The sequence below is a fragment of the Enhydra lutris genome, unplaced genomic scaffold (genome assembly GCF_002288905.1).
Source record: "Enhydra lutris kenyoni isolate GAN:26980312 unplaced genomic scaffold, ASM228890v2 scaffoldscaffold32, whole genome shotgun sequence".
NCBI classification, from domain to species: domain Eukaryota; kingdom Metazoa; phylum Chordata; class Mammalia; order Carnivora; family Mustelidae; genus Enhydra; species Enhydra lutris.
Window position 1 is genome coordinate 11,866,913 of NW_019154116.1, and position 21,778 is coordinate 11,888,690.

The 21,778-nt window shown below is 44.8% G+C and overlaps 1 protein-coding gene across 3 annotated transcripts in view; it reads left to right on the forward strand.

Annotated features, from left to right (window-relative positions):
* Window positions 1-21,778, forward strand: part of LOC111153393 (trio Rho guanine nucleotide exchange factor) — a 355,850-nt gene that overhangs the window by 312,983 nt on the left and 21,089 nt on the right. For all 3 annotated transcript variants that reach the window (XM_022512390.1, XM_022512391.1, XM_022512392.1), the window contains 12 exons: window positions 1,083-1,375; window positions 2,804-2,974; window positions 5,486-5,581; window positions 10,807-10,955; window positions 12,196-12,262; window positions 13,601-13,704; window positions 16,482-16,551; window positions 18,476-18,565; window positions 19,111-19,203; window positions 19,961-20,011; window positions 20,272-20,349; window positions 21,274-21,465. In XM_022512390.1, coding sequence (XP_022368098.1) covers window positions 1,083-1,375; window positions 2,804-2,974; window positions 5,486-5,581; window positions 10,807-10,955; window positions 12,196-12,262; window positions 13,601-13,704; window positions 16,482-16,551; window positions 18,476-18,565; window positions 19,111-19,203; window positions 19,961-20,011; window positions 20,272-20,349; window positions 21,274-21,465 — 1,454 coding nt within the window. The remainder of the gene's footprint in view (window positions 1-1,082; window positions 1,376-2,803; window positions 2,975-5,485; window positions 5,582-10,806; window positions 10,956-12,195; window positions 12,263-13,600; window positions 13,705-16,481; window positions 16,552-18,475; window positions 18,566-19,110; window positions 19,204-19,960; window positions 20,012-20,271; window positions 20,350-21,273; window positions 21,466-21,778) is intronic.

Below are 21,778 nucleotides of genomic sequence, written 5' to 3' on the forward strand. Positions count from 1 at the left end.
AAGCATAGTGATGATCTTCTCATTCCATTTCTTGAAGTGTAAAGTGTTTTATTCCATTCCACTGTAGTGACACCCTAGAGTCAAGTGCTCAGGAGAGGGCCAGGCAGTGTCCAAGGTCACCAGTTTTCTATTTGTAAAATAAAGCCTCATAACTACATGGATTTGGTGAGCACCACAGTTTCCTAAGCTTTTCTCTTTTTTTTTTTTCTTTCTCCTAAAGAATCAGCACTTCAGGGTTGACTAGATTTTGAGATCCAGTAAAAAGATTCGTTTTGATATATTTTCTGTAAAGCATTTTATTTGAGGAAGGCTTCCCCTCATATTTCTTTTAAAAATGTATTATTGTTTTTGTTAATTGCTACTGATATTTACCTCCATGCAAAGTCACTTAAAGGCTGAGAGCAAAGACACCCCCCCCACCACCAGCATTTTTCCAGAGTCTGGCCACAGGCTGGGTCTCTCCCAAGCCAGCCAGGCTTTATCCCTTCCACAGCCACTGACTTTGCCGTGACGCAGCTTTCCAGATGGGTGTCATTTGTCCCAAAGTCTGACCAGGTCAAATCCATACTGATTTGGGTGCGTGTGCACACACACACACGTTGACTTACGGAGTTGTTCTTGTGTTCAAACTATACATTCATCTGTCACAATTCGTTTTTAATTTCCTTTAAAGTCCTCTTTTGTAGCTTTTGTTTATGAAGAAAGTGGGTGAAAATAATTTTAAAATTCTGTCTTCTGACCCCTGTGATGTCTTCAGTGATGACATATTTAGTCTGTGTGACAGTGACACTGGCCTTCAGCATTGGTGACTTGGGGTGTGGGGAGGGAACAGTCCATCTTGAGAAGAGTGCCACTGGGAGCGACTCAGGTTTGGGACACTTTGAAAGGTGTGTGCGTGTGAGCGTGGCGTCCGCCCCGCAGGGAAGTGGGCGGACACAAAGGAGGCGCACGTGTGCGCTCCTCGCGCCTGCGCGCCGCGCTCCACTGCGACGGCTGGTCGGCAAGATGGCGCCCCCAGGACGGTAGGGGCGTTTCCTTGCGGGCGGTTCTGTCAAACCTGCCATGTCTCTCTTGTCCTTCAGACTCGTTGTCCGTCTCCAGTAACGATGCCAGCCCGCCGGCGTCCGTGGCTTCTCTCCAGCCCCACATGATGGGGGCCCAGAGCTCCCCGGGCCCCAAACGGCCGGGAAACACGCTGCGCAAGTGGCTGACGAGCCCGGTGCGGCGGCTGAGCAGCGGCAAGGCCGACGGGCACGTGAAGAAGCTGGCGCACAAGCACAAGAAGAGCAGGGAGGTCCGCAAGAGCGCCGACGCCGGCTCGCAGAAGGACTCGGACGACAGCGCGGCCACCCCGCAGGACGAGACCGTGGAAGAGGTGAGAGCCCTGCCAGGCTTGAGCCCGCTCACCGGGCAGGGCCACCCACCGGGGTTGCTCCTGAAGTCGTAGGAAGGGTTGTGTCTCCCTGGGCCCCTGGGACTGGCTGCTCCTTAAATCCCTTGTTAGCAAACTTGGATTCGGTGGGGACAAGCTGTCCCGGTAGCAACTCCGCCTTAACATGGTCGGGACCCGTGGTGGCTTCTGAGAAAGAACTCAAGAGGACAGTGACCCTCTTCCCCCCTCTCCCCCCGCCCAGGTATGGGCACCCCCAGGCCTGCTCCAGGAGGAAGGGGACACTGCTGCCGTGGTCCTTCTGTCCGCGCACCACAGACAAGCCAGGAGGCGCCCTTGGGTGCTGCAGAAGGTCTAAGCAGCCCCTAAACCCCAGGGGCAGCACTGTGTAGGGAAGCACCCATTTCAGACATGGAAGGCCAGGAGGAGTGTGTGCGCTTCCCTCCTCCCCCAGAGTCATACTTAACATCTGTCCTCAGTAGAAAACACCCAGTGAATTTAGTTCGCTAACCAGTAAACACTGGATTATTTCCATGTCATTCCAGATGAATGTCTATCGGTCAGCCAGGAATTTTTTTAATTTCCTTTTTGTCTGGGGTGGGGAGCTTTAAACATACTGAAGGAACAGAATCCCTTCATGATCCCCAGGCTGGTTCTGTCCGGCTGGCGGTGTCAGTGAGGGACCCTTAGAGTTTTTAACTGAGATCACCCCCAGCCCCGCCTGCTGAGCTCCCTCAAAAAGAAAAAAACAGAGTGGATAAGATATGTGTCCTTTAATTTTTTTTGGAGACATGCATTTTCTACTGCTTTTTTCCTGGGCCTATTTTGCCCTGGGTTTTCACTAGATTATATGGTTTATTATGTTCTCATCTGTCTGTTTTCTACATCTGTGTTCTCTTAGTAGAAATAAAACAGACAATTTTTCTAAAATGAAAGCAGAGGAAAATTGAGGTGAGACTAAATTCAGATTCTCCCAATGCATTTAGTGTTATTCCTTATGCCATTTTAATTTCAGTGAATTTTATTCTAGCAGGTTACCAAAAATGAAAGTAGACCAAAGGAACTGAATTGACATGAAAGTTACTAGTGGTTCAGAGTTTTAAACTGATCTGGGGTAGGGGCTTGGGGGTTGAAGATGAGAGGTGTTCAAAGCCTAATGGGTCATGTTGGCAGGCCCCATCAGAAGACACATGCGGCGGCCCTTCCATTATCCAAGTCGGCAGGCATGGTAGCTGGCTTGCAGGAAGGGAATGAGCAGTTACTATCGGGGTGGAAAGAGTTTGCGTTTGATTTGGCATCTCCGTTCCTGTCCTGGCTGTACTTTCCCAGTTAACCCCTTTAGGGTTCGTTTCTGTCAGCTGACCTTTACAGTTGGGCCTAGAATATAATGAGCAAATGTTGGTTTGATTTCAGAGAGGCCGGAATGAGGGCCTGAGCAGTGGCACGCTCTCAAAGTCTTCATCGTCGGGCATGCAGAGCTGCGGAGAAGAAGAAGGGGAGGAGGGGGCCGATGCTGTGCCTCTCCCACCGCCCATGGCCATCCAGCAGCATAGCCTACTCCAGCCGGATTCGCAGGACGACAAGGTGAGGGGCACATGTCACTGCACCCTAGCCTCATTGCTGCAGCTGGCAGCTCTGGGGCTGTGAACAAGCACCTGGAAAATGTGCTACCCATTTTCTCCCCAAAAGTATGAAGAACAAAGTCGATTTAGACCAGGCAGTGGGCCGACATGTGTAGTTTCTCACACAGGTACTTGAAAGCATTTTTAATGATGCATTAGTAACTGTTACTTTGAAAGTAACTGTATTTTCCGTTTACTGCGCCACCTGGGGTCCCTGAGAGAGGAGTCCGAGCAGTCATGCGCAGTCTTGGTGATGGCATCCCTACGTGAACGTTAGGCCATCCTGCTCTCCCTTCAGGGTGTTTTTGCACACGAGCGTTGTTTTCGGATGGGATAGTACTGCTATCTAGTCCCTCTGTCCAGCATGCCTGATGTTAGTGTTTCAGATCAGCTGGGATGTGGGGATAGGTGTCAAGGTGTAGGGATCAGTTCAAAACCGTTAATCTCCTCTTTGGGTGCATGTGGAGGCTTCAAACCAGGCTTGGGTTTTTGTTTGTTTAGTTCTTACCTGATCTAAAACTATTCTGCACATCCCCGTTGCAGAGCGCTAAACTGTCCAAAAGAAACCTGGTAGCTGGCTTGCACATTCTCTTGCATTCTGGCCCAGGTGTTGAAAACCATCTATGAAGTCATCACTAGAGGGGTGCCTTGGGTTTTGGTGGGGGGGCAGTAACTAAGCTTTCTGAATAAAACAGTGTTTTCATCATTTTTGCCCATTCTTCCTCTTTTTCCTTCCCTGACACCTTCCTCAGTGCTAACACGGTCACTTGCTGGATTACCCGTGTTTTAGGACTCTGCCCCGGCCCAATGATAGGCAGCTGTGAGGCTGAGGCAAACCACACCTTAGTCTTAATGTGGGTGGCCACCTCCCAGCTCCTGGGAACCCTCCTCCTCCCCCACGGTGGCACTGGGTGCACAGTCAGAGCACCGCGGGGCTTGGCTGCAGGGCGTGGCTTGGGTTGGAGACTGGAGTTTGGGGCCATGTGAGGTGCAGGCCAGCCGCTCTGGGAGCTGAGGTGAGGTGACAGAGGGCCTCACCCCCTGCACAGAGCAGACTTGCCAGGAAAGGGGAATGTGTCATTTCTCAGACAATTCCTAAACTGTTTTGTGGCATCCCAAGCTGTACCTTCCTTGAAAGCAGGAAACTGAAATTTTCGTAAATCTGGATGATTAGCTGAAGTGAGATGAGGGGCCTGGTTGACTTATTCCCCCAGTAAGAGTATTTTTCTCCATTTCAGGACTGTATTACACTGTATACTTCAGTGCGTTGAAGTCATTTATTGGTTATCATGTTACCTCATTGGGTATTATCAGTAGCAGTTCTTCATTTATAAAAATCTATAGTGATAGTCCCAGAGAGTTTATTATCTTGTGACTAATATTTTGTTTTGTTCTGTTTTCTCTTTTTGTAAACTTTCACTGCAGCATTACGTTGATTTGTGTTCTGTGTCTGTTTTGGCTCAGTTTCCTTACCTCTCCATTTGAATTTTTTTCTTGTTTTCTTCACCCCATACTCCAGATTTCATTAGACCAAACCAACATTTGTTTTGCAAATCACATATCTGGATCCACACATGTAAAAGCCTTGTTGTGAATGTATAAATCCGTATCTGTCTCCTGTGAGAAATGCATCGTTAGGACAGCTAGCCGTGTGTCGCATGCATCTCTGCTGTCCTTAATATGAAGCAAGGTTCATATTATGCCCCTCTTCTAGTTTCCAGTTAATCAATGGCACAAGTAATCTGCAAACACACTGTGTTTGCTAATTACTGAAACTTGAACTCAGCAGCCCCTCCCTCAAATTCCTTACCTGTCAACCCCTGTACACCCTGATTCTAGCCGTAAATGGCATCTCATAGCTTGTGAGGCCACAGATCTTCTGTACTCTGCACTAATCATTGGGGAAATGGATGGCACAGAAAATGGTGAGCTTGTCCCCCCTCTTCCCTGTCTGGTCAGTGCACCCCCGGTTCCTTTCCTTTTCTTTCTTGTTTCTTTCTGTTGACCCCATAAACACAGGAGAGCCATTTTTACTATTCTGTTTGGTTTCCTGATTATTTAAGGATCACTCATTAGACCCCCCAGCCTTTCATTCTTACATTGATCAGATTCTGTATTTTTCCCTGCTTAGCCACTCTCCTAGCTGGCAGTTGCAAAAGTTAAAGTTAGCAACCTCCCACACCCAGTCACCTCTTTGAAAAGCATTCTGATGTTACATGACCAAGGATGAAAAACAGACTTTGTCTGCTTTCCACATGTATCCCAGACAGGCTTTATTTAGTATTTCGTGTCAGAATATTGTAAATTTAAAAGGATGACTTTAAATAAATGCAAACAAAGACAAACTTGTGGTCTTTTTGTCTGGAATTACTTTGAAAAAGAGATTGAGTTTGCAGGAGAATTTGCTGTCCGTCCAGCTACTAACATGAGGCACTCCCCCTCCCCCTTCTCTTTCTCTTCACTTCTTCTGTAGGCCTCTTCTCGGTTATTAGTCCGCCCCACCAGCTCCGAAACTCCGAGTGCAGCCGAGCTCGTGAGTGCAATTGAAGAACTCGTGAAAAGCAAGATGGTAAGGCTCCCCACAGACAGTCTGAGGTTTGGAAGCTGCCGTAGAGGTTGCTTGCAGATGGATGTGCCCCCGTTCACGTCATGCTCCCATCCGCACAGTGTGCCTGCAAGGGCTACCGAGGGGGAGTCCCCAGGACCACCCTCACTCCTGACCAGCTGCATGTTTGGGGGGACCCAGCATCACCCTCAGGTTCAAGAATTTGCGTGAAGGACTCATAGAACTCAGAAAAGGTGTGATAGCCCGAGTTGTGGTTTGTACTGTGAAAGGACAGATTAAAATCAGCCAGGGAAGAGGTTTGTGGAGCAGGGTGCAGGAAGGCTCCAGGGTCAAGCATCCAGTTGTGGAAAGCACAGGCTTCTCCTGACAACGATGTGTGACATCATTTTATGTCACATATGTAGAGTCTGCCCAACAGGGGACACTAACTGAGCCTTGGTGTTCAGCATTTTTATTTGAGCTCAGTCACATACACAAGATTGACGGCTAGCATGGCTCCGCTTTGTCTCCTACGCCTCCAGAAATCCAGATACCACATGGCTCAGAGCCCCCACCAAGAGTGGCACTGTTGACAGGGACTGTCTGTTGTGGCCCAAGGCCCCTAGGTAAATAGACAGGCCCGTCAGGCAGGACATCCCAGGGGTTAGAGGCACCTTTCAGGAGCCAGGATGAATCCGTTCTTGCACCTACATTGACTACAGAGCTGACAGCATTTTAGCAGGTGTGGTCAATTCCACTCAGGTCCACAGGTGTGCCCATGGTCAATGGCAGGCACACATGGGTTGATAGTTCCTTTCACTGTCTCTGAGATCTTTCATTTGGATTTACAGTGTATTACTTAACATCTTTTAAGTCACCCCTCCGAAAATAAAAGCCCTCAGCCTCTCCCAGCAGTCCGTCTTCCAGAGGTAACCACTGTGATCAGTATGTTTCCCTCGAGACATTTTCTTTGCAGGGTGCAAACATTTATGGGGAGGGGGAGGGTGCTTGTCCATGCTCTGTTTTTCAAAAAGGATTCATTCTGTTTTTTAATATTCTAAGACTTAATAAATCTTGAGGAGTTTCTCACATCAGTACTTAAGCTTTACTTCGTTCTTTGTAATATCTGTACTATAGTCCATTGGGTGGATGCAGTGATAATCTACTGAGGGATTCTTCTATAGCGGGCACTATTCTGTGCCTGTATTAACTTAGTAGGAGCCCAGTAAGTAAGTACACATTACTGAGGTAAGTACACATTACTGTCATTTTATGACAGTAAGTACACATTACTGTCATTTTATCTTATAGATGACAGAACTGAAGCCACAGAGTTTAAAAACTTAACCAACCAGTAAGGGGCAGAGACCTGATTATACTATATAATTTATTTAAACAAATTCATAATAATAATATATACGTGTGTGTGTGTAAAGTTGTGTTCAGTTTTACACTATGGTAAACCTCCATGTTGGTTAAGTGTGTGTGGTTAGATCTGTAGGGTAAATTTCTAGCATTGGAATTGCCAGATCGAAGAATATACTTTTTCAAGGAGATTTATCTTCCTTCCATTAGGTATTAACTGGGTAATGTTATATCATCCCCATTTCTTCTACCATAGGTTCTAATCAGTCATCTGATTTTTTTAAATCATCTGATCATTCTAACCATCAGAGACAGCAAGAAAACTGTCAGCCTGTCTGTCACTGACCCTGGACACATGAAACAGACTGGAATTGACATTTGCTATGAAACTGTGGTTGATTCAGTCAAGTGGGAATTGTATCAGGGAAAATTCAGACTGTTTCACTGTGCCATAACTGGAATTTCTTCCCAGGTAGTCATGTTCTGAAAGTGACATGATGGGCTTGGAAGTTAGGAAAGTTGCTAGTACTTGGTAGAAAACCCCAAGAACTTGACTCTACTGGTTAAGAGTTTAGGATCTTTTCAGTTTGAACTGAGGTAAACCGCATCCCGGCAGTCTCTTTGGGACAGCTTGATTGATGGTCTAAACAAAGGGTACTTAAATTGTACCCTGTGAGCTTTCAAGCATTTTAAAAACAGTCATTTATACTCCTCAATTATATGATCATTAAAATCATTCTAATAATTGATAGTTTTCCGAAGCAAAGTTATGAGGTGGCCTTTGTCAGCCTTCTTGTCGTCATTCTGTGTCAGAACTGCATTCCATTTGAAGTGGGCTGCGATTCATTTGTCGTTAATTCACATGGTCTTGAAATGGAGAGGAGTTCTAGGATGTGGTTTCTTTCAGCTCTTACTGCTTCATTCCTTCCTGTCATTTCCAAGGCATTAAACTTTACCAGTTGAAACTCAATTCTTTCTACTCAGTTTTCTCCTTCAGTTAACAGGAACAAAGCTCTTGCCATCATGGAAAGAGCATACACTCGTGTTCAAACACTGCTACTTACACTTGGGCTCTCTGAGCCTGTGTCCTTCAGCTGTAAACTCAGCATAAGGACTGTTTCCTCAGCTCCTGGCCAGGTTCCATCCATGTGGGTAGTCACAAGTGCTTGCCTTTCCCATTGGAGGACCGTGTTTATGCTGTTCATGATGGACTTATCCCATTCTCACTGTCCATGGAATATAATCTAGATTCTGCCCTCTTTTTCTGGCTCAAGGGAAACATTGCTCTGTGTTGATTTCCTGTCACTAATCCTCTGATGTCAGAGGAGAACTGCTTTTTGTCAGTGAAAACTCTGAATCATTTTAATATCCTTTCACCTGTTCTATGCATGTGAACTAGGGTCACGTACTGCAGCACGTTTACCATATGCTGTAGATCCCTGGTCATCCACATTCGTTTTCTTGTGGGTGACCTCTCAAGCTGAGTTGGTTGTCCTTCAGAAGCTACGTACTAACTTCCTGGCCTGGTAAGAAGTTGTTCAACTGTTACACAATGTGATATTCGGGGAATTGAACCTCCTAACCCTAAATCCTGCGGAGTCGATCTGAAAAGTAAAACCACCCTGGAAACTATTTCACTCCTCTCCCTGACCTCCACATCCCGGATCCATGCGGTGTGGGAAACATGGTGCGTCTTTCCTGAACAATGGAAGCCCACAGCCACTGTGACCATTTGCATTTGACTTTGGGGTTTCTCCTCTTCGTTGATCTAAATATAAAGGGAGACATAAGAAAGGGTAAAAAATGAATAAACATCTATCTCAAGATACTAGAAAAACAACAGAAATAATGAGAAATAGAAAAATGGAATAAATAAAACCAAAATTTGTTATTTGAAGAAGTAATAAACATAAGGTAACCTCAAGAAAATAGAAGGGGAAGCACAAATTCACAAAACAAGAATTATAAGGGAGGGGCCGATTAAGGAAATTAAAATCATTGTAACACTTTTTGTTGAGGTCTTTGAAAATAAATTGGAGAACCTGGATGAAATGAGCAGTTTACCAAATGAGTTAGTTTACCAAAACTAACCTTAGAAGAGATGGATTATCTGTGCAGACGTGTCCTCATCCAAGGAATAAAGTTGACAAAAACCTGCCCACAGAACACCACCAAACCCAGGGGACTTCACAAGAAATTCACCTGAATCTGCGAAGTCCCAGGAATTCTGGTTCCGAAGGCTTGTCCTCTGGAAGCCTTTCTTCGCCCTCACTGGCTCCCCAGCGGGGTCCACGCCTCCCGTCTCCACCCTTGGCCATCCAGACAGCCATCCTGCCAGCCGAACACCAGGGCTTCACTAACACCAACCATGTCCACTGCTTGAACTCCTTGCTCACTGCACTGTGTGAAGGGACATCAGGAGACATCTTCTCTATTTTCTTTCTTTTTTATCACCATTGAAATGAACAGAACTGAATCTAACGAGCATCAGCTATTTCCTCGCAAATCTAGACCAGAGACGGTGCATAGACTCCTTCCCTCCACCTCCAAACTCCAGCCTCCCCTCGAGGAGTTCTGTGATCGATGAGCACAGAGCAAGCCCGAGGCTTCCTGCAAAGTGCTTGCTTCCAGTAAAGGCCAATAGCTAATTATTTCAAAAATAGAGTGCTATGTTCTCATTGAACGCTGTTCCCCGTTTGTCCCAAATAAGTGCAGCGGTTAGTGTGTTTCCACAGCTCTGTGGGTTTGGTGAACAAAACTACATGCACAGACTTTGTGTCCTCGTGGCGGGGCTCAGTGACGAGGTCAGCATTGGTCTATTACTCTTAAGGGGGAAAAAAATGGGACAAGCATTAGGAGTTTTGATTTGATGCAGAATATGAAGTGTTCCTGCAGTTTGGATTGAGCTTTTTGTTGGAGGGTAAGTTAATCACATTTTCCCAGCTCCCGTCTAGATAAATACTTCTTGACCATCCTGTATATCCAGCTGGGTGCTTTAGAAATTTCGAAAATATTATAACCCACACCTGTTGGAGCTTTGGGAATTCAGTTAAAAAGCATAGTTAATATGTACCAACTAGAAAGTAAGTAGTCACTCATCATTGTCACATTAGTCCAGGGACGGAAGTCGAGATTCATCTTAGATGTGTTGAACACCTGCAAAGCTTCATTCAAGGTTCTACACAGATTACAACATTAACGACAGTCACTCATGGAAACTAAACTCCAGTGGAGGAGAGGGAGTTTAGGATACCTCATCGAGGCAGCATGACAACTGCTTCCCATGGAAGAGAGGAAGGATGTGGTGCGTGTCCAGAGATAGAGCTCCATTCAGCTGGGCAATGTGTGTGCACTGAAGGCAGAGTCAAGGCTTCACGGATAATCAAGAACAGCCCCCACGCTGTCTAAACTAAAATAGAGATGGCCCACACTGCTGCGTAGCCCACCAACTGGGGACACGGGTGATGTGCCTGGGGTAGGCTGGCCTGATGGAGGAGGTTCTGCGCACTTCTGAAACGGTCCTGCAATCTCATAACTGCGGAGAAATGGCTACGTGTGGAACTCCTGCTACATCCAGATATGGGGGCAGTGCTGTGATGGAAACAAGTTGGGCTATTTCTAATTATCTGGTGAAAAGGAATAGAATTTATTAATGCATATAACTTCACTGTCCTTTTTACCTTACCTCATTTATCCAGCTTCTCTTGCTCAATATTTGTGTCAATAGTCGGGGGTTTTGTTATGAAATACCATGTAATATCACAAACATAGATCTTCTGATTTTAGCACTTCTGTCTTTTCTGACTTACAGGGTTTCCTAATTCTAACTCCAGCCTCCTGGACCATAGGCAGGAAACGTGACTGGTGGTCTGGTTTTCTTTCAGGCACTGGAGGATCGTCCCAGCTCGCTCCTTGTTGACCAGGGAGACAGTAGCAGCCCCTCCTTCAACCCTTCAGACAACTCCCTCCTGTCCTCCTCCTCACCCATTGATGAGATGGAAGAAAGAAAATCCAGCTCCCTAAAGAGACGACAGTAAGACACGTTTCCATGTCCGCGTTGGTCAGATTTCCTCCTGTCTCTGTCACTTCACACATGTAACAGCGATCTGTCTCTGGATCAATGCGACGGGGAGCTCCAGGGTCGCTCCTGGAGTAGTTGTATAGGTCTTTGAGAATCTCTCAGAGCCTCATAAGGGTGCAGGAAGTCATAGCTGCAGGGTTTTCCTTTTTAAGAGCTTGGAAATCACTTATTTTATTTATGTTATATTATGTTTATGTTGTATTATTTGTTTGAGTAAGCTCTACACCAAACATGGGGCTCGAACTCACAACTCCAAGATCAGGAGGGCCTGCTCTACTGACTGAGCCAGCCAGGCGCCTCCCCCCCCGTAGCTGCAGTTTTTGGTATTTGTATGTTATACTTTGTTTATAAATAAGAATGATACAAGAATTTTTTCTGTCGCTTCTAGTGAGAAACTTCTGTGCTTTATATTACATACCACTTGTGAAGGAAAGAAGAATAAAATCAGATCGAGTCCTGAACCTTGAATATTTTTTTAACATAACCTTAGTGATAGTGTTTCTCAGTTCCAGTAAAGCTGCTTATGGTGAAAAGGAGAATCCTGAGAAATACTACAAAAGGTTTTAACCTTGCCTTCAGAGAAGAGGAAATTCTTGTGTGAGGGCAGAGACTCGGTTTTCCGGAGCACTCTGGATCCGAGAATGATGGCCGCTCTCGGGAGAGGCCCAGCCTGTGGGGGCTGAATGAATGATGAGCAGACCAACAGCCTTTTCCAGGCCAGCTGAGGTGGTATGCTCTTTTGATCAACTAATTGTCTTATCAGAAAGGCCTTGCAAACAGTTATGAACCTTCAGGCTCACACTTTTGGCTCAGTGATCAAACCCAAAGCGTTAAATATCTGAGTTAAAGTTTTTTCTTGTAGGTCCAGTGCAGCTTAAAATGATGTAATCATTTAAAAACAGAACAAAACAAACTTCCTTCCTTTAATGTCATGCCTTTATTTGGAAAAATTATGTCTAAGTCTCTCTTGATTGTCCGTATATGTGATCAGAGTCCCCAGCTCTTGGGGGTTACGTACATGAACCTTTAAGTGATTTGGGACATTCAAGAATTGGAGACCCAGTTGTGCAAGTTGATAGATTACAGGACAGTCCCAGTGGGAGTCTCACCTGACAAAAGCAAAGTGCTGAAGAACTCGTTCAGGAAATGAGAAGAGTTTGGATTGTAAACACTCGTTTTTCTCTCTTTCCAGCTATGTTTTGCAAGAACTGGTGGAGACAGAGCGTGACTATGTGCGGGACCTCGGCTATGTGGTTGAGGTATGTTTTCAGAGTTTTAATAACCTGCATCAGCCCTAAGAGTTGTCAAGGGAGTATCATGTTTGACAGTTTAACACGGATACCTTCTCAAAAGCTTTAAAAACATTTTGACATCCTTTCCCCGAAAAGAAAACCCAAGTTTCGGGAAAATGAAATTTAGCCAATCACCTTCATCTGTATTCACTTTTAAATGCTTCTTTTTCACATAGTGTATCTTTGACATAATTACTTTTTTTTACAATTAAGTTTTTAAATTATATCCAGCCATTGTATTTATGACATGGCAATCTTGCTTTTGATTACTTACAAACATGGATATCATCGCAGAATTGAGAACGGCGTTGGTTGAAGAAGTCCAGTGTGACTAGCTGTGGCATCAGTTCCATCCTGAGTCCACCGGGGTTCAGAGCTGGCCTGTGGCTACAGTAGGCCGTCTGCTTATACTTTCCCCAGAACAAATACATCACCCCATTCATGGCCCAGAAATTGCTATGCATGGTGTAGCTGTAACAAAACCGTGGCCTTCCACACAGCATCAAGGCATCAAGTGATGCTTTGTGAGAAGCACCACTTAACCCGGTCATTCAGGTCCAGGGCGTAATCTTATTTATAAACTCAACCCATCAAAAAGCGATTTCTATGGTGTACAGTTTTACCACTTCTTTGGCTTCATACATTTATTTAAGACAGTACTTTGGGGATGTTCATTCCATTAAAAGTAACAGCATTCACAGTTAAGTGTGCAGGAAAAGATTTAGCATGCTCGTTGTATCTGCAGTGTAAGTCACTTGAATTACTTAAGAGTAATTCTTACTCTTAAGTGTGTATAGGCTGAATCCCACTCGAGAGGCTGAAATGACATTTTTAGCAACATACTTAATCAAGTGTTATTTAAAAATCCACTTATGGAAAGAATACTGTTAAATTCTTATTTAACAAATTATGTAAATAATCCAAAAAGAAAAGGAGTTCTGTTTATATTATGCTAAGAACAGAGAAAATATATTTCTGGCCAAATATTTAATGTTTACAAGCTGATAAGGTGATTTGTTTTATGAAACCGTTTACATTTAAATGTCTTCAGTTCCTTAGAAGACTTTGGATCTACGAATGCCACACAGTCCAAGGAGAGAAAGTCATGGCAGTGTGTATGGTGGGACATTTCAAGTGCCAGGCAGGACTCTTTCCTGCATAGCTTTTGCTTGTTTTTAAAGAAATACTGGGTTTTGAGACAGTTGTGTATGTCTGTTTTTTTCTTTATGACGGTTAGTCCGTAAGTCATTACTTGATCAAGACATGTTCAGTGAAGCAAAGTTATTTTTAAACATTCAATTCTAGGGCTACATGGCTCTTATGAAAGAAGATGGCGTTCCTGATGACATGAAAGGAAAGGACAAGATTGTATTTGGCAACATCCATCAGATTTATGACTGGCACAGAGAGTACGTAAGACACTTGCCATGTGTGATGGTGTACACAGCATCACCACTTGCTAAACTGCCTTGTGGCAGGCAAATGGGAAAGGATGTGCATTGGTTCGTGTCCTTCCTTTTATTACCTGTGTGGCCTCCCAGAGGCAGCTGGTACAGAGGAAGTACTGATAAGGGCACCTGGGTGGCTCAGGCGATTAAGCATCCAACTCTCGATTTCAGCTCAGGTCATGATCTCAGGGTCCTGGGCTTGAGACCTGCATCAGGCTTCATGCTCCATGCAGTCTGCTTGAAATTCTCTCTCCTTCTGCTCCTCCCCCTGCTGGTGCACACTCTCTAAAATGAGTAAGTAAATCTTTAAAAAAAAAAAGAGAAGAAGAAGAAGAAGAGATGCTGATGGGCCAAGGAGTTTTGTGGTAGCATGTCATGGCAGGGGGAAGAGTCTGTTCTGCTTGCTGGTGCATCCGGGGAGCGCCCGTGGGGATGGCTGGAAGCACCATCACCAAGCCTGACCGCCTGGGTTCAGAGCCCAGTCCTGGCCTTAAGCCACTTGCTTCCCTTCTCCCGGCCTCCATTCTCCACCTACACAATGTAGGTCAGAGTCTTACCCCCCCTCATGGGGTTTTTCATGAAGAGAGACTGAGTTAATACATGCAAAGCACTTAGAACACCGTCTCTGTAGACTAAGTGTCAGTAAATGTTTCTAATTAGAACGCAGCCACCTCTTGAATAAATGCAAATTACTGTTAGAGAGGTTTTTTTTTGTTTGTTTGTTTTGTTTTTTTTTTTTTTAAAGATTTTATTCATTCATTTGACAGAGAGAGATCACAAGCAGGCAGAGAGGCAGGCAGAGAGAGAGGAGGAAGTAGGCTCCCTGCTGAGCAGAGAGCCGGATGCGGGGCTCGATCCCAGGACCCTGAGATCATGACCTGAGCCGAAGGCAGCGGCTTAACCCACTGAGCCACCCAGGCGCCCCACTGTTAGAGAGTTTTAAAGATACTATTTTTTCTAACAATTGTAATGGAAAAAGCAGACATGACTGCACCCAAAACATTGGACCCCAGCACCTTGTCATACCCATCCTACTAAGGAGATTCACATGGAGGCTGGTGCTACAGCACATAGGCCCCTTCAGGTCACCTTACTGTGAATTTAAAAGACTGTAATCATCTGCAGATTGCTTAATGCCAGCCACTGATATCGTTGTGGAGTATTCCAGCAGTGATCTGTTCCCATGACCTGCACAGGCCACCTGCTTTACTGTCTTTATGTGCATCACTGTCCCCTTGGCCTGGAGAGGGTTCCCATCCCCCTTCAAAGCCCAGGTCAAATTATCACTCTCCATTAGACCTCATCACTCCAAGCAGACGTGCTCTGTTCTCCTTGCACATAGCATACATAATGGGCTTTTGAAACTAAAATACTGTGCCAATAGGAGGAGTTATCAGAGTGTGTGTCTAGTAGTGTTTTATTATTTCTAAATTCATCTGTTCTTAAAGAATGTAAAACCCTTGGGGCGCCTGGGTGGCTCAGTGGGTTAAGCCTCTGCCTTCGACTCGGGTCATGATCTCAGGGTCTTGGGATCAAGCCCCGCATTGGGCTCTCTGCTCAGCAGTGAGCCTGCTTCCTCCTCTCTCTGCCTGCCTCTCTGCCTACTTGTGATCTCTCTCTCTCTCTCTGTGTCAAATAAATAAATAAATTAATTAATTAAAAAAAAAAGAAAGAAAGAATGTAAAACCCTTGAACCCGGATACAGGGTCATCATTTTCATATCCCCCTAATGTCTAATTCAGTCAACTCACAGGTGAGTGGCCACTTGCAGTCACAGCATAACTGATCGCTCTATTGACTATAGACTTCCCAAGAACCTACAGTGAACCTGATTTTAGAAAGGGGATATTCGGTGCTCCTCTGTAGTCTGCTGCCTCCGAGTCTGGCTTTGAAGCCGTGATGGGAATGAGGGAACAGCACAGTGCTCCTGGGATGACCAGACAGAGAAGTTGCCCCTGAAGATAGGGCCGAACAGCGTGTGCACAGCTGTAATCAAACCCCAAGTGCTAGAAAATTCGATGTGGCCTTAATAGATACGTTGGTTTGTGGGTTAATAAAATACCAGATGTAAAGGTCAACGTGGGTGAGTACTAACTGAAGGGGGCACGTGTCTTCGAGAGTGCAGCCCAGAAGCGCTAGAGTGCTTGTCCGCAGCCCTTGTGTTGCTGCTTTCATACCCGATTTCTGTCTCTAATGGGAGCTGCTATACATAACCGAGAGGTTACTTTGGATGATATTTGGGAAAATGTTACAAAACTGGCACAGGTAACATATTCGGTATTTTATATCGATTATTCAATTTGAGAGAGAGAGCGCCGAATCCTAACCACTAGACCACCGGGGAGGTATCGATTATTCAATTTGAGCCTCCTAAAAGTGGCTATAAAAATAAATGAAACTCAAGTATTCAGAAATAAAAATGACCAATTGTGTTGAAACTTTTTTTCTCTGTATTCAGCCATGATATGTTATTGCTTGTGTCCTTAAGAAAAGTGAGACAAAAAATGTTGATTGTCTAAGAGAAGGAAAGGTCGCTGGTCAAAGGATCGTCTCATTTTGCCTTTTTTTCACCTGTACATCTCTCTTGGTTCCTGCCCTAACAAAATGTTTTCTGGGCACATTCGATTTCTTAAGTATATACTTGACATTTCTCAATTGCTCACGTTACAACAGACTATTTTGACTAAAATCAGAAGGCCGAGTTGGAAATGGCTCTAATATTTCTCTTCTTGTTCCAGCTTTTTTTTAGGAGAGTTGGAGAAGTGCCTTGAAGATCCGGAAAAACTAGGATCCCTTTTTGTTAAACATGTCAGTACAATAACGTTATTTATTTATATTCTCTTCTGATATCGTCGTGTTCAGTGACTGGTTTTTCAGATTAAAGGAGAACTCACCGGTTATTTACAAAAGTGCTTGTGTTAAGAATCAAATCAAACTGTGTAGTGTCAGCAAATTGGAATTAAACCCCACTCTTGCACACAAATGACGTGCTTTCCCAGTCACCTAGCCCCAGCTGGCTGTTCAGCTCAGCGCAGTGCAGAGTGGTCCGAAGGGGGGACCAGAGGCAGACTTGAAGCAGGAACATTTGGGGATATCTGTGGCCAAACAGTTGTTTAGTGACGATAGTGATGTACCTAAACGTACAGTTTAGGTTTAGGTTTAGGTTTAACGTAGTAGTTAAATATATATGTGTATCTGAAATAAGTGTGTTAGCATTAATGGGTTTTTTTAAGGAAAAATTCCTGCATTTATAAAAAGCTAGTGATACAAGTTTTTGCATTTTTGCAAATCTCTTTAATGTCTGCCTTAAGAGAAGACAGATGGATTTTTATATCGGCTTCTGCATTCATTCTGTTGTGGAATGGTTTTTTGGTTAAAAATACATGGAAAAAAATCCATCCTCATATAAGCAGAGAGTCGAAAAGAAACAAGTATTTTAATACTCTTTTCAGGTAATAATTAGGGGCAGTTTTCTGAGATGCCACACCAGAACTCGACCACGTAATAGTATCTTAAAGGTTAGCTGCCACAGGGAATCTGGAAAGCTCTATGGTGGACTTCTGCCTTCCTGTTTCATTGGAAGCGCCTCCCACGGGCAGCCTTCCACTCATGCACTAGCTTGTGCAGTTGTGCCTTGGTCAGTTGGAAAATACTGGTTCAGCAATTTAGAGCTTCCAGATGCGGAGACATTTTGTTACACAGTATCAAAAAGTCAGATTTGTTGATGTCACCAACCCTCTCTCTAGACCAGTCTTTAGGTATTAAGTTCACAGTGGCAGATACCATGTTTTCCAAAATTCTCATCTTTAACTTAAAAACTCAGAGTTTCATTATCAACAGTACTGCTGGTTTGCCTTGAAAACAACAGGCTTCTTTTGTTCATGTTCAAGAAGATGACTGTCAGAGACCCAAGTATAAATACAGTTTGTGTCCCTCCTCCTTTCAATAAAAATGGCGGCCCGCAGCTTGGCGTCACAAGTGCTTCTGCTTGAGACCACTATCGTATGCCGCAGAAGTGTTACGTGGATCTCTCTTTTGTCTTAAGAATGTTAAAAAGATGTATAGTCCATGGTTGAGTTTTAATTAAATGGATTTTTATGACTGCAGCCAGAACATTCTGAGGTGGAACTGGCAGTCTTCTGCAAAGGTGCAGTGGTGAATATTTGTCAGGTGCTGGCTGGTTTTGCACATCATTGAGATGGTAACACAAAGACAGGGGCAAATTTTACCTTAATATTAGTCTGAAAATAATTTTGACCCACTGGATTCCCTGAAAGGCCACAGGGACCCCTAGGTGTGGGCACACCACACTTTGAGGATCATCGGATTAAGGGAGGGCTCAGTGTGTACGTTTTCCCTGCCTTCAGCATCCGAAGTAAAAGAGCTTTTTCTTCCCTGCTAAAGTCAACGAGGCGTCCTAGAGCCCTGGGCCATTTGGATGGGTGGCAGTAATTCTCCTTTTAACATGAAGAACCATGTCCTCTTGTTGCCCCTGTACTGCCGGGTGAGGCGAGGGGTTTGAAATACCTGAGGGGGCGAGGAGGAAAGATGGCCTTTGGAGCCACAAAGCAGAATGCTGGCCTAGTCATGCATCTGGAATGTACTCCCACAGGCCTAAACCACAGTTTTAAGAAAATTTCCTTGATGTATGTGCTGACATTTGCGTGTGCTCTTATATTCTAATTGAACTTCCGATTGTTTTAACCCATCTGTTTGCCTTTTTCGTTCCTAGGAGAGAAGGTTGCACATGTACATAGTTTATTGTCAAAATAAACCAAAGTCTGAGCACATTGTCTCAGAATACATTGATACCTTTTTTGAGGTAAGACCCAAGAAAGAAACAAATATTTCTGAATCTTCTGTGTACGGTTGATGTCCCAAACCTAAAATAATCATTTATCCTAGGAACTAAGTAATCCTTTCCTATAAATTAGAGAAATGAATATGAATTTAGTCTGATTGTGTATCCATTAACCTTCAGAAGACTGGGGTCATTGTTAAAATAAGGGGTTTTTTAAGCAATTTTGAACGTAAGGCTCTTTACAGATTCACAACAACTCATGATCTAAACTCTCAGCCTAAAAATAAAGCGTGTGTTTATATGAATAAAAGAGACCAAGTGAAAGAAGGTCTTTAAATAAGCAAAAAAAGACTATTTTGAAAACTGCCCTGAAAGGTTGGAAGAGGCCATTCTGCAAACTGGTGGCACCCGGACTGGTTTTTGTGCCGCGAGGCCTCTGGCCCCACCCCACGCCTTTCCTGCCTTTCCTGCTGGGTAGTTAGCGTTTCTGACCCATGCAGGGATTCAACAGTTGTCCTCTGAAAGGCAGCACTTACGCGTCTTTCTTTTCTTCTTTAAAACCACAGGACTTAAAGCAGCGCCTGGGCCACAGGCTGCAGCTCACAGATCTGTTAATCAAACCAGTGCAGAGGATCATGAAGTACCAGCTGCTCCTGAAGGTGAGGCTTTGCATGGGCACCCTTGGCTGCAGACTCTGGGGTCGGCACTTGGTTTGGTGAGGGGACCGGACGGGTGAGGAGAAGGAAGGGTTGGGCGGGGGAGGGGAATCTTTCCTATAAAAAAATCTAAAGTGGTCTTCTGATTCCTGATTTTAAATATTTCAGAGTAAATTTCTTCAAGTCTAATAAAGCACCTTATACTATTTCCTCGATTTTTTATTTACGTCAAGTTCTGAATCAAAACGTCACTTGAAGTAAACTTTTTTCACCATCACAGTTCGTTGAATGCTAATGGTTTTCCTTGGCTTTCTTGGCCTTTCAGGTTTTCTGATCTTCCTGGGGTCCTGGGTAAAATTAAAATTTCAGTCCCTCCTCTTGCTTTCTGTTGGCTCTGACAGAGCTCAGAAGCCCTTGGTTGGTTTAAATTTGTCAGTGCAATTAAAGGCAAAGCCACACAGTTTTCCATGACGAAAGTGTTGTAATATGTGGAGAGTCCTTGAGTTATCACACTTAGAAGCCAGGTATCCATGGAGCCCAGAGCCGTCGTGGAGTAAAAGAGGAGCCGGTACCTGCTTAGATTTGGTTGACTACCCTGCTGTGGCTCAAAATCCTCCTCTAAGAGTGTCTTTGCGTCGTGTTACTGGGAGAAGCAGCGAGAACATACAACCGAGACACTTAGCAGGAACGAGCAAAAAGCTTAGTGGCTGTTGTTGCAATTATTGCCCTTATCATGTCCTTCTCTCCGTGCTCCTTGCAGGACTTCCTCAAGTATTCCAAAAAAGCGAGCCTGGACACGTCAGAATTAGAGGTACTTACATCCCCTGCTGGGCCCACCCTGTACTTCCCAGGCCCCTCACTTAATCCTCCCCACCCCTGTCTCCAGTGTCTCCCAAGCATCTTACCCCGGAGGAGCCTGTCCCTAGGAGGGGTCTGTCCTCCACCTGGATGTGCCCTCCGCACCCTGGGGTGGGGGAGGAAGGAGGGAGCCCGACTCGGGGTGGGGCGGAGGGTGGACACGCCAGCTGTCCCGAGGGAGCTGACTGGTGTGTCTGCTTTCTCCCCCCGCAGAGAGCCGTGGACGTCATGTGCATAGTCCCCAAGCGCTGCAACGACATGATGAACGTGGGGCGTCTGCAAGGGTTTGATGTAATGCAGCTGCCCCCTGCGCTTGTTCCTCCGGCCTCCCTCGTTTTCTTTGGTCTTCCATTATTTACCTCCACATGTAGAAAGCTGATCCTTTCTACCTGGTTTTCTTTCTCCTCTAACTGTTCTTGAACCTGATTGATCTTTTCTTTCAACTTCTTTTAGTGTATTTGATTTGTTATTTGACGACCTTCCTTTGCTCACAACCCAGCGCCTGATGGCGGAAATAGGCAGGACCTGCTCTGTCTCGTGGGCCCTCCGCTGCTGTAGTGGCAGGTGCCTTCCCTGGCAGGTAGTGGGAAGCAGGGGACCCCTGCCCCTCCACTCTCCCTGGAAGCTTGACTTCAGGCTCATTGTATGCATTGTTAGTCTGACGTTTCTATGAGTTGCCAGACTATTGATATTACATATATTGCCTTATTAGTGTCTTAAAGATACTCAGAATTTTCACAAATTCAACTACTAAGTAAGGAAAGGGGACACATTTCTGCTTTTCTTGCCTACTGTTTTACTAGAGATTTAGGATGTAAAGTTCTGGTGCCGTGGTTCTCAGGAAAGCACACACAGACTCTCCTGGAGGGATTCTGAAAACACAGGTCCCTGTGCATTACTAAGGGTCCTGCCAGGATGCCGGTGCAGCTGGGCCCAGGGACTGCGCCTCGAGAACCTGTTCCAGTGCAAACTATACACTTCCATCCACTCTGTCTTTGTTCGTAACTGAGGCCAGAGACTTACACAGAGTTTGGCAAGAATTTTATCTAGATGATTACTCCATCTGGGGCTAAGAACTCATTACAATAAACGAAATTTTTAAGCTCTATAAATTAATAGAAGAAAAACACATTCTGTGGGAACAACAACAACAAAAAACAGATACTTTGACTTAGAATGAAATGTTCTCTCCTTTTCCTTTGCCCCCCCTTTTAGGGTAAAATTGTTGCCCAGGGCAAGCTGCTCTTACAGGACACATTCTTGGTCACAGACCAAGACTCGGGACTTCTGCCTCGCTGTAAAGAGAGGCGAGTTTTCCTCTTTGAGCAGATCGTCATTTTCAGTGAACCACTTGATAAAAAAAAGGGCTACTCGATGCCAGGATTCCTGTTTAAGAATAGCATCAAGGTAATGTGTGATTGTGCTGATACACATAGCCGTCATACTGATAAACTGTTTCCTTTTCAGTGATGATCTGTCCTGATCCTTTGTTTATTGAATATTTTAAAATTTTCCTAAGACGTTTTAGAACTTTTAAAAGTTCACTCCATCCCTGTACTGTCCACATTCTGAAGTGGCTCATGGTTCACACACATCTCTGTGTGACCATGATGAGAAGACTTTGTCTTGGTTAGTTCCTGTGTACCCCCTTTCCTAGAACCATGTACAATGTTCAGAGACACAGATTTGGAGTACTGTTGTAAGGCCAAAGCAAAAAGCT